This window comes from Ursus americanus, chromosome 16 (genome assembly GCF_024610735.1).
Source record: "Ursus americanus isolate L20-20 chromosome 16, mUrsAme1.1.p, whole genome shotgun sequence".
NCBI classification, from domain to species: domain Eukaryota; kingdom Metazoa; phylum Chordata; class Mammalia; order Carnivora; family Ursidae; genus Ursus; species Ursus americanus.
The window spans coordinates 56,310,777-56,323,200 of record NC_142142.1 but is presented as its reverse complement, the minus strand read 5'-3'; the positions used below and the strand labels follow the sequence as shown (position 1 = coordinate 56,323,200).

The following is a 12,424-nucleotide window of genomic DNA, read 5'->3' as shown; positions in this document are numbered from 1 at the left end:
CCTGAAGGGGCTGACAGCTGAAGACTATCTACAGACAGACCTGCCAGCAGCTGGGTCAACAAATCCTTCGGGGAAGGGGTTTCTGGGCCGTGAATCACAGTGTCCACCACAGTGGGAAACCCTAGGGCCTGCTCCAAGCCTGTAAGAAATGCTGGGGAGAGTATATTTTTTTAATGTTTTTAATACATGGTGAAACATATAAAAGCAAGAAAGGGTGCCAAAAGTGAAGAAGGAACTGACAGGCAAATCCTAACAACCAGATACATGCCTTAGGGGACATGGTTTTAAGCTGAGGAGGAAATTAGAGCTTTCAGCTGTATTCCCAGTCATCTACCAGAAACAAGAACTACAAATTTATATCTTGAGTGTGTGGTCCAAATCTGTATTATCCTCAAGGTGAAAGAACCCTAAAAGGAGATATTAGCATAAAAATTAATCTAAAAATGGTTCTGTGCATAGAGCCTCGACAGAGGCAAGTTAAAAGCGGCCTGTGGATGGCCCCACCCTCTGCAGACCTGAGGCCCCAGCGGCAAACAGCGCCAGCCAGAGCATGAGCTCGCATGCACAATGAGGACAATCCAGGTAAAAACCTTCAAACGCCAGAAGCTACACACACAGAGCATTCCAAAGAGACGTCAAGACACACAGGCTTATTGGTCAGAGAAATAAAGGAAGGAACAAAATAAAAAACGCAGATCAACTGGAGAAAATAACAAATAGAAATTCTAGAAATTATGAGTACAGACATTGAAAAGATTTTTTTAAGTTCAACTGATGACCCACTCACCACACCGTTAAAGAGAAAAATGATTAAATTGGAAAACTGATATGCACAGATCACCCGGAATGTGGCCCAGAAGGATAAGAAAGAGAAAAACATGAAACTGTCTACTCTGTTCAAGGTATCTTGTAAGATGCTGAAAAACTCTTTTCATTCATTAAATACTTATTAAATACCCAGTATGTGCCAGGTGTTGTGCTAGACATGGGGAATACGACAGTAAACCAGAAAGAGTCACAATGACTCAGGAGATTTACGTCTTTGTCACCAAAACATGCTCTACGCTTTTCTAATCTATGACCCTCACAACATGAAGTGAAGAAAGTAAATGGTAAAAAGCAAGAAGAGCTATGTGGTAATGTGGTGTGAGGCTATGTCAAGCTAATGAGGAAGAATTTGTCCCACTCTGCTTTTTTACTGGTTAGCCAGATCTGGAACAGTGTACTCCTTTCTGGACCCCACAGTTTAAGGCCGGTTGTTGACAAATTACGGACAGTCCAGACTCAGGAGACAAAAATGTCAAATAGCCTAGGACATACATCATTTAAGAAAAAGTTGAAGCGTTCTCTAGCCGGGGAATAAGAGCATACATAGGCGCAAAACCCTCCACGACTTTCCAGCCCCAAAGTATGATCCAGCTTAAGGCTTCCATGGCAGAAATGAACCATTTACCTCTTTGGTTCCTCCAGTTCTACAGCTGAACTCTATTCCCAGCTTTTCCTTTGGGTAGGTGAGGTCACGTGACTAAGTTCTAGCCAATAGACTAGAAGGAGAACCCCGCGTGCTGCTTCTCAGCCTGGACCTGAAGAGCCTCACACGTATACCTGCTCTTTTTCACTGTCTGTGGACGAGGTGCAGAACACAGAGGCCTTGGAAACCAGTGTTCAAGGTAGGAAAGCCACAGTACGGAAGGAGCCGTGGTCCCTGGGTAACTGCATGCAGAAAAGCTTCCCCCGATTAGGCATGTTTATTTCTAAACTGACGTGATTGAGAAATACACTCTTAGCCTACTTGAGCATTATGCATTTTGCTTCTATTTATTTTTTCTAATACTAAGCTCAGATTACCTTAACTAATACAGTTTCTTTAAATAGGGTTCCCATCCAATTTTCACTCCCAATTCCTGCTTGATTCATTCTAATGGAATTCTATTTATGGCAATTCTATGTCCCTTAGGGAAGCACTCTTGCAGGGTGACAGCTTTGCCCCTACCTTGAATTCTTTTTGTCGCAGAGCTTGGTGTATCATCTTGTCACTGCTCCAAATTCTCTCAAGGAGAGGGAAGTTTTTACTTATTCTTCTCCTCCAGAAATTAACTCAGACGTCTGCTCCTCAGCCAAACCGAGTGACTTGAAACCTGGCACTCTTTGATGTTCACGTGCATATCCTTAAGACCTATCACAATGCTAGGCACGTGGCAGGTAATTATTGATTAAATCAATAAACGAGCAATAGAGGAGCGTCACAAATGTGAAGCTATGCTTGTGATCTCTGGTTCTTAATGAGAAAACTAAAGAGAGAAATATCTAACAAACGAACACAGAGAGCTATGTATGCAAGCCTATATAAAACTATTGCAGTGCAATTACTCACATCTATGTGCATGATTTATATAGAAGACACCAGGTTGATTTCAAATCAGTTATTTCTGTGGATAAAACCAACAGCCTCTTTTTTTGTTGTTCTTTTTACATGATCAAGGAAACCTGAATGTGTAGCTATTTTTAAAATACACTCAAGGCTCCGCCAAGCAAATGGTCTCCCGCTAAATTAGTAAATGAGTAATGGTGATGAGATTACTCTGAGAATAGCACATGTCAGAAGACTGTAGTGCTTGCGAACTCGAAACCAGCAACCAATTCTTTTAGGAAATCTTACTCTGCTATTGCACAAGCACGTGTGTCCAGCTCAAGGCCAAATATCTAATAGATCCCTGATTTTCATGAACAGAAGTAAAAATTTAGACAATGCTCAAGGGCAATGCATTCTTACCTTTTTCTGGAATCTGTGCTGGGAACAGAAATAAGAGAATGAGAAAAAAAATATGGTGTCTTCCTTGTTGTTTTGAGAGACAAAGAGAAAAAGGCAGTGCTTGCTAAATCAAAAATGTCTAATTATAGTGTCAGTCAGTGCTATAGAAACCTAAACCCACTCCTCTTTGGGCCTCCTGCCCCTCTCCTCCTGCGTCACGTGGTGCAGGAGCTGTGAACTCCTGCCTCTGCCTTCTCCTTACATAAGATTTGTGAGGACAGGAATCATTGTTTACCACACATTTGATCCCAGGGACCGGCACCATCTGAGGCTTTAGTAAATGTTTATCAAATGCTTGTCAAATAATCTTGGATTTTCCTAAAAATACTAAGCCAATTGTGATGAACTCTCCTGTGGTTAAGAGTAGACTTGCAGGAACAGGGCACAAAGATAATCAATAGTCACACACCCTCTTTTCTGACTACAATGTCAACTTCACAAAAATGGGAACTTGGCCTTACTCACAGCAGTAGCCCCAATATGCACTCCATAAGCATTTCTTGAGTAAATGCATGAGCTCTCTCATAATCCTTTGAGAATATGCTATTCGATAACATAGCTTTATCAGGATGAATGCTTGACATTATCACTCCCCCAATTCACTTTGTTTGCTCAAAATTTTACTGCTGGCTTCCTGCAAAATATTTGCTATCTATAGATGCTATAATGATGACTGCAAATTTCACAGCGTAGAAGAACCCCCTTTGTTATCACATGGCTCTATGGGTCCCATGTCCAGATGGGCTCAGTGCCTCTGCGGAAATCACTGTGTCAGCCAGGTTGGAGGCTCTCAGGGAGAATCCACTTCCAGGCTCGATCAGGTTGTTGGCAGAATCCAGTTCCATGTGATAGTAAGACCGGGTCCTCATTTCCTTGCTAGTTGTTGACCAGCGGTCATACTCAGCTTCTAAAGCCACCCACATTCACTGGCTCGTAAACCCCTCCATTTTCAAAGCCAACAATGATGAGTCCTTCTCACACCTCGAATCTCTTTGGGCTCCGTCTCTGCCTCATGTCTCCTGCCTTCTTCTTTTGCCACATCTTTGCCTTACTCTTCTGCTTTCAAGGGTGCATGTGGTTACAGTGAGCCTCTCCGGGCGAGCCGGGACAATTGCCTGTCTTAATCCACAGGGGCTGCTATAATAAAACCACCATAGACTGAGAGGCCCAAACAACAAATATTCATTTCTCACAGTTCTGGAGGTTGGAAAATTCAAGATCAAGGCCCCGGGAGATGCCATGTCTAGGGAGGACCTGCTTCCTGGTTCATAGCAGTCTTCTGGCTGTGTCCCCACATGGCAGAAAGGGTGAGGGAGCTGTCTGGGTCTCTTTCATAAGGGCACTAATGCCATCATGAGGGCTCCATTCTTGTGACCTCAATGACATCCCAAAGCCCTCCCTCTAACACCATCACTCTGAGCAGTAGGATTTCAAAATGTGCATTTTGGGGAGCACATGCAGTTAGTAACACTCCCCATTTTAAGGTCAGGAAACTTAATGATTAGGAAACTTAATTCTATCTGCAAAATCCCTTCACAACGGTACTGAGATTAGTGTTTGAATAACTGTGTAATGGGAATTTGGGAGGGCATCTTTAGAACTCTATGACCCTGGGAGTGAGCAAACAAAAAATGCTACAGGCACACCTGGCTGGCTCAGTCAGTAGAATGTGTGACTCTTGATCTCAGGGTTGTGAGTTCAAGCCCCATGTTGGATGTAGAGATTACTTAAAAGAAAAGATAAATAAAAGAAAAGAAAATGCCACAGACAGAAGCCAGTCTGTATATAACCTCATCTCAGAAGCAACGTCTCATTTCTTCTGTCATTTTCTGTTTGTTAGAAGCAAGTCAGTGAGCCCAGCTCCTGCTCAAGGGGAGGGGACACATAGGCCTTGAGTACTAGTAGGCAAAGATCAATTGGGGACCAGGTAGAGGCTGCCTACCACAGAAGGGAAAAGTAATTGCACTTTATTACGGCACAGCTGTTAAGAGCACTTGTATAATCATAATAATGTAAATATGAAACATACTGGATGATGTAAATAAAATTATCAACATTTTACTGAGAAGAAAACGTTATACAGTAGATAAATGTGTTTGGTGGGAGTAGAGGGATGAAAGAAAGCTGAACCCTCATAGTCAATCGTGAGGAGTCAATATAAAATAGGTTTAAATGGCAGATCAAGACAAAGCAATAAGTCTGTTTTTTAAAAGACAAGAAGGTGAAATGCCAAATACTCAGGTGAAAGAAGTCAAAGTATTTCTGGGACGGTGAATGTGAGCATGAGGGTCTGCTTACAGAGAAGACTTAAAGGACCCCTTGACTCTACAGCACGTGTACCTATCACTTTGATTGAAAGAACGGGGGACGGGGTGGGGGAGTGGAGAGGGATGACAACAGAGAAAGAGCACGCAGAGCTCTCTCACAGGGAATTATGAAGTTATTTGCGTCCAGTGAAAACAATGTAATGCATCACTAGCCAAGATGGAGAATCTTGAGCCCAAGCAACACTAAACAGGATGCAGAGAATGAAAAGACACGCTCTCCAGCTCAGTGCAGTACCAGATATCTGTCCGGCTGCACACTGAAGCCAGCCTGCCCCACCCTTGCGGCCTGTGACAAGCGGCCAAAAAGGCCAGCCCAGAACCTGCCTCTGTTTGCAACCACCCTTGTTTTCCGGTCTGGCTCAGCTGCTGCTCGAGGCTTGGTTTTATTTCTAGATATTGGTCCCACTTTGGACCTTTGGAATTATTTTTATGTTAATTTTACAGCTTTGGGTTATTTGAGAGACACTTAAGGCTGTTCTGGAGCCAAGCCCACTGCCACTGTGGGACCCTTGCTCTTCTGCAGAAATTCACTCCGGCCACATCACCTTCTGGCTGCCTCCTCCTTGGGATTCATGTCTCATCCAAATGTTCCTTTCTCAGAGGCTTTCCCTGACCGCCCGCGCTAATGGTGCACTCTGCCACAGCCCCCATCCGTGTTTTTCACCTCCTCCCGTCTCGTTTTATTCATAGCATTTGTCAGAATGAGAAATGACCTTGTTCACTTACTTTTCCCTCTTTGTTTTATTCCCCATGGCATCCCTGAAGCCCACAAGTATCTGGTATCTATTAGGTACCCAACAGATAATTGTTGAATGGAAAAATGGATTGTGGAGTGTATTCATTAGTGTTTTCTGCAAGAATGCTGCATAACAAATCATCCTAAAATTCAGTGTCTTAAAACAACGAGCATTTCTTTCTTGCTTATGGATCTATGGGTTTGCTTGAGTTCTGCTGATCTTTGATGAGCTTGGCTGGGCTGCGCTCCAAGCTGGGGGTTGTGTTCAGCTGTGCACCATGTGCTTCCTCATTCTTCTTGGACTAGAGGCTACCTAGGCCATACTCTTCTCTCAGTATGCCACTGGAAAACAAGAAGGTGAGCAAAATCATGCCATGCTTCTTGAAGCTTTGGCCATGATTGGCACACTATTACTTCTGGGCACATTGCATTGGTCACGTCCAGTTCCATGAGCCACCCAACATCAATGAGGTGGGAAAGTAGACCCTGCCCACTATTATTCTGGATTATGACACTAAATTTTTTTTAAAAGATTTTATTTATTTATTAGACAGAGATAGAGACAGCCAGTGAGAGAGGGAACACAAGCAGGGGGAGTGGGAGAGGAAGAAGCAGGCTCATAGCAGAGGAGCCTGATGTGGGGTTTGATCCCAGAACGCCGGGATCACGCCCTGAGCCGAAGGCAGACGCTTAACCGCTGTGCCACCCAGGCGCCCCTGGATTATGACACTAAATTAAAAACAAATATACAGATAGGAATGTCTGTAAAATTGCTCCTGATTAAATATTAAACATGTCACAGAATATTAAAGCTATAAAGAATTTGATCTTGTCCAACCACTTTCATTTTACAGAAGAGAAAACAGACCCACAGAAAGGAGAGGAAGAGAACACCTCCAGTTCTATGGCAAAGGGGTGGACCTTTAATCCCAGGAAAGGGGGTGGGAGGATTAAGATCAGTAATTCAATCTGATCTGCATGAACGAATACAAGAATGAACTGGACTGACAGAAAGGAGCCAGTAGAAAGAGAAACTGAAGATGCAGGAGAAAAACCAAGGTCTTGGAGAAGGCAGGGGATGATACAACCAAATGGAAGGTGGAAGGTGGGCCTTGGAAATGAAGGATCCTGCCAGAAGGGAGGAGAGAATAGGTGTGTGTATAGACATATTCCTAGGTTTTAAGGAAGGAAAAAATAAAAGTTAGATTTCAGGTCTGTGACATAGAGTACAGGACTTGACTGCATACTGTCCCATAACGTGCCTACAATAACACCGCCAGGGTAAGGTGATTGGCGATGGGTTCCCAAATCCCAGGACTCCCGACCAGCGGGCTGCCCCACTTCGCAGCACTGTGGGAGGGTGTTACAGTCTGTAGGCACCAGCCCGTACTCAGCACAAAGTCCGTGGTGTGAGCGTCATTCCACTGGTGTGACCTTGTTTTCCGCACTGAAGTAGGTGTTGGAGGCATTTGCTGAGAGTAGAGGCAGCAAGGCTTGGAAAGGTGGTTTCTGGTACATGAGGAAAGTTTGGAATCCTATCTAGGGGAAATGGGGGGAAGTGACCAAAACCACCAACAGAGGGCTGGCTGCTCTGAGACGAGGCCACGAATCGAAGCAGTATCCATACACATCGTTGGATGATCTCCTCTAGTGTTCCTCCCTTCAACCGTTTACGGAGTGTCTTCTGAAGGTCACAAGAAGCAGTGCCTAGTTCCAAACAGATTATCATCTAATCAATGCATCTATAAAATGACTTAATGACTAGGAAAAAGGGCTCTGTTATAATTCAGAACCTAAAACTAAAAACTAAAGCATGAATTCATGCAAATGTAACCTTTCCGTCTCATCTGCCTGCACCAAATGTCACTGCCATTTGATTTTCTAATAAATTACAGACATATACCATGTTTAAATGCAAAGTTTAATTAAGTCAATAAAATATGAGCACAAAGCAGTAGAATTTAAAGTCCATTCCCGTCCTTAACTACCTAATTGAGAGATACATGTGATTTACCTTGAGATAATATTTTCGCAAAAGCCCTTAGAGGAGTTTCAGCTGCAATATTCCAAAGGATCCCTGCCAATCGCTGTTATTTATGATAAACACACATATATAGATAGAAATATCTACATTGTTGCTGCTTAACTAGTAAGCATCAGTGTGATAGAATAAGAGAACTGTAAAGAACTTCACTCTGGTCCAACCATCTCATTTATAGATGAGACAAAAGACATGAGGAAATGAAATTAATTCTTTTTCTGAGAGCACACAACAAATTAGAGGCACAACAGAAATCTCAAATGTCCTTTTTGTTCCCCAACTCTAAGGGCATTCGTGGCACCGGCTGGGTCCTAACCTGTGCTCGGCAGTCGTACCATGCAAGTGTTGCAGTTTGCCACGACAAAGAAGGAAAAGAAGGGCACTGGAGGACTAGCTGTGGTACAGTGTCATTCTCTGTTCACACCATCAGAGGAGCCCAAGGAGAGCAGCCCCATCACCTGGAGGCCGACCAGCAGTCTGCTGTGGTGAGTACACGGTCAATGCCGGACCCTCTGAAGGACCCACAGAAGCAGGGTGTCTGCTGTTCAAAGAGGCTTTCTGGTGAGCAGGATGTATTCCAGCTAAAAACTTGAGTGAATACGGTCAGTGTGAGGGAGCACAGTGTCATTTGCCTTACTTTGGAAACTTTCTGAGGTCACTCAATACTTAGCCGCAAGACAGCCAGCACTCCAGAAGGAATATTACCGTTCACCCTCATCTTCACTGACAGGGATGCAGACTGGCGAAGGGATGCTAATGAGCTCTTTAATTAACTGGTTTCCATCCTCTGCAAACCTCCTGTCTTAGTCCATGTCTGCTGCTACAATAAAATATTACAGATTGAGTCGCTTGTGAGCAACAGAAATTTATTTCTCACAGTTCTGGAGGCCAGGAAGTACAGGAACATGGCCCCAGCAGATCTGTTGCTTGATAAAGGGCCCACTTTCTGCTTCCTAGACAGCACCTTCTTGCCGTGTCCTCGCATGGTGGGAGGGGAGCAAGCCTCTGTCTACTAGAGGCACCAATTCCATTCATGATGCTCCAACCTCGTGACCTGATCACCGCCCCAAGACCCCACCTCCTAATACCCTCGCATTGGACATTAGGATTGCAACATGTGAATTTATAAACATCAGAGATATTATATAAATGATAAACATTTCTAAAATAATATGAAAATGTTAAGGGGTAGTGTCAGTAGAGGTCTTTTTTATTTAACTTTAAACAACATTTATTAACTCTCTGATGGAAAGACAAGGAAATCACTGCATTATACTTCCTTCCTCTTCCTCCCCTCTTCCCACCTCAGTTTTCTTTGACTATGTAACAAATTACCACAGACTTGGTGGATTAAACGACACAAATGTATTCGTTTACTATCTGGAAGCCAGAAGTCCAAAATCAGTTTCAAAATCAAGTCCACCATCAAGGTGTCAGCGGGACCACATTCTCTGGAGTCTCTGGGAGGGAATCCTTGCCTTGCTTCTTCCAGCTTCTGGAAGCTGTCAGCATTCCTCAGGACATGGCCGCGTCTTTCCAGTCTCTGCCTCTGTGGTTCCATGGATTCCCTTCATCTGCCCTGTATGTCAAGTCTCCCTCTCTCTCTGTCCTATAAGAATATATGTGACTGTGTGCAGGCCCTACCCAGATAATGGACGGTGATGTCTCCACCCTAACATCCTGCATGCAATCGCATCTAAAAAGTCCTACTGTCCATCTAAGGCAACAGTCCCAGATTCCGGAATTAAGACATGGCTAACTTTTCAGGGGCGTGATTCAGCCTAACACAGCTCAGTTATTTCTGTCTCAACAAGTGATGGTTTATAGTAGTTGTGTTCTCTTCTGTCTCGGCAATCCACACATTTTCTTAGTTCCACATTTACGTAGATTGGAGATCCACTCCCAGGCCTTTATCTTTGTTTCTCTGTTTCTGAATTCTGAAGTTTGATTCGTCCGTTAGCTGGCAGTCACTAGCTACAGTTAGGCTCTGATTCGTTGACTTCGGCCCTTACACCAATCACATCTTCCCCCTTCAGTTGTTTCAGTTTGGTCTGCTACTCGTTTTTCCAATTTCTGAAGCTGTCGATCTCTAGCTTGTTTGTTTTTATCTGTGTTGTTTGCTCATAAATAATTTTTAGAGCTATAAATTTCACTCAGTACTGCTTTAGCTGGGCCCACAAATTTCACATGTGTTTTCATTTGTGTGGTTTTAAGTATCTTGTGATTTTTTCTTGTGATTTTCCTCTTTCAGCAAAGTTATTTTGTAATGCATTTATGTTTTGCTTAATTTAGCAGTTTCTGAAAGGGATATGTTTAAATGTGTTGATGTTAAGTATGGTTTTATTTATTTCCCCCCACAGTTCTTTTTGTGGCTTTTACTTTAGCCTATATTGTAAGGTACACATATGTTTCTAATTAGCTTCTTGATCTATGGTTCTTATATGTTCCACTTTTACCCTTATAATATTTTCCCCTTGAATCCACCTTTAATATCAAAATTGCTATCAGAAATTTATCTAGTTTGTATTTCTCCACACATTTATTTTCTAGTTTTCTGTATCCTTCAGTTTTTAAAATGTGTTTCTTCTAAAAAAAGTATATTCATAGAACATACTTTTTAAATGAACCTTTTAAACTCTTTTGTTCAGTAAGTTAAACCCATTTGCATTTATTATTATTTGTATATTAGAATGTGTCCCCCCACATTTTTCATATTTTCTATTTACCATAATTTCTTTCTACTTCCTTTTTCTCTTTTCCTGCCCTTCAAAAAATGATAGGGTTCTCTTCTCCTGATTTGAAAGTTGCACATTCTATTTTTATTGTTTTATGGTTATGCCCAATTTAAGATCAAAAGTTGTATTTACATTTATCTTTCAATTTCTTAAATTATTAACATCAAAATCCACTACATAAGTAAAAGAAGTACTTTGAAAATATAAATTATTATTAAACATTTGACTTGTTAGGGCCATGAATCCAGCTGTGCATGGTATAGTTGATTCATTTTGTAGTCTTTTGTTGTTGTTGTTTTTGTAGTGTCTCCTATGAGCTGTATTTCCCTGGTTAGTAATATGAAATGGGAGAAGGAACCAAACTCTCGTTCCTAGTTGGTGTGCCTCTCCTTGTGTGCTTGGAGAAGAAATGGGCATGCGCCAAAGTGGAAACCCTGGTTCCACAACTTGACTCTCCCCATCATTTTCTGTACCGCTCCTCTCGCTGCCCCCAATGAGAAGTTTTCTGTCTCGACTCTCATTCCCTAGCCCTAAACAAACGTGAAGGGGGCGGGAGGTAAACACCCAGCACCACCCACCAACCTGCTGTCCGACTGCCATGTTCCTCTCACCACAGTGAGCACCCACATGGCCCTGATGTTGCCTGTGGACCAAGGCAGCACTGAGCCGGCACCGAGGGGTATTTTTGTTTTTCTGTTTATTTCTGGCTTCGGCTTTGTTTTTTAATCCAATGGTGAAGACAAGTGGCAAAGGTCCTCAAATGTAAAGTGGGAAGAGAAAGAGAACACAACTCAGAAGCTGCCCAACTCCACCCCCAGGTGCTGATGCCTCCTCCAGCACCAAAGCTGTTCCCTCCCTCCTGGGGAAACAACCACTCTCTGTCTCCCCAGGGACAGCCCACTGTTTCATGTTAAATGTTCAGATTCATGTACTTCCTTGCTACTTCCATGGCATCTCTAATATTGAGTTCAGAGAAGGAACCAGAAGTAATCATTCTTACACTTTTTCCTTTTCATTGTGGGTGAGCTCCTCTAAAGTGTATATATGTTCCTTAATGTTGAACTTGGTTATGATTTTTCTGATAATTTTTATTGCATCTGATGTGACTTTTACCTTTAAAAGTTTCCCCTTTTCATTTCCATTTCCTTCCTGATCTCTGACAAATTGGTATTTCACATTTTCTGCCATCTTATAATTTGTCATGTTTCAAAAGACTGTAAGAGAAATCAAAAGCATAAATCGTGGATTTGGAAGAATATGTGGTGAGTCAGGAAAAGCATTTCCATTCTGGAATCTCATTAAGATTCCCTGGGTTAGGTTAGGAAGAGAAAGTCTGAGAGGTAGCAAGATTTGTGTAGAACTTGTGGGTGTCTTAAAAAAAAAAAAAAAAAAAAAAAAAGCTTGACAAGCAAATGATAGCACCTCCAAACAGGATTCAAGAATCTAAGAGGGGAACCCAGACCCTGGGAGACACAAATCCGGAGGAGAAATTCTGGGTGCTATGTCAGCCAATCCTGGCCCTAGCTGCCTTACAGAATGTCCTTGTCCTAGTAGGGCCTGAAAGCAGCTGAGAAATCCTGGACGGCCAAGAGCAGGAGAAGGTGGTCAGGGTCCCAGGCAGTCCCACAGCAGGTCTGGTGGCCTGGCTTGGAACTAGAGCTTCAGATTAAATTCCTGGCACTTGAGAGAGAGCAAGGAGATTCTAGGAACCTCAACAGTCTTTCAGGTAGGAGCATGCAACGGCTAGTCAGCAACCCGCAGAGAGAGATCACA

General features: G+C 42.8%; 1 protein-coding gene across 1 annotated transcript in view; it reads left to right on the top strand.

Moving 5' to 3' along the window:
- The first annotated feature begins 560 nt into the window (after positions 1-560).
- LOC123792459 (uncharacterized) overlaps positions 561-12,424 on the top strand; it is a 98,117-nt gene continuing 86,253 nt past the window's right edge. Inside the window, exons 1-3 of the mRNA XM_087868036.1 lie at positions 561-582; positions 1,537-1,670; positions 8,204-8,401. Coding sequence (XP_087724162.1) covers positions 561-582; positions 1,537-1,670; positions 8,204-8,401 — 354 coding nt within the window. The remainder of the gene's footprint in view (positions 583-1,536; positions 1,671-8,203; positions 8,402-12,424) is intronic.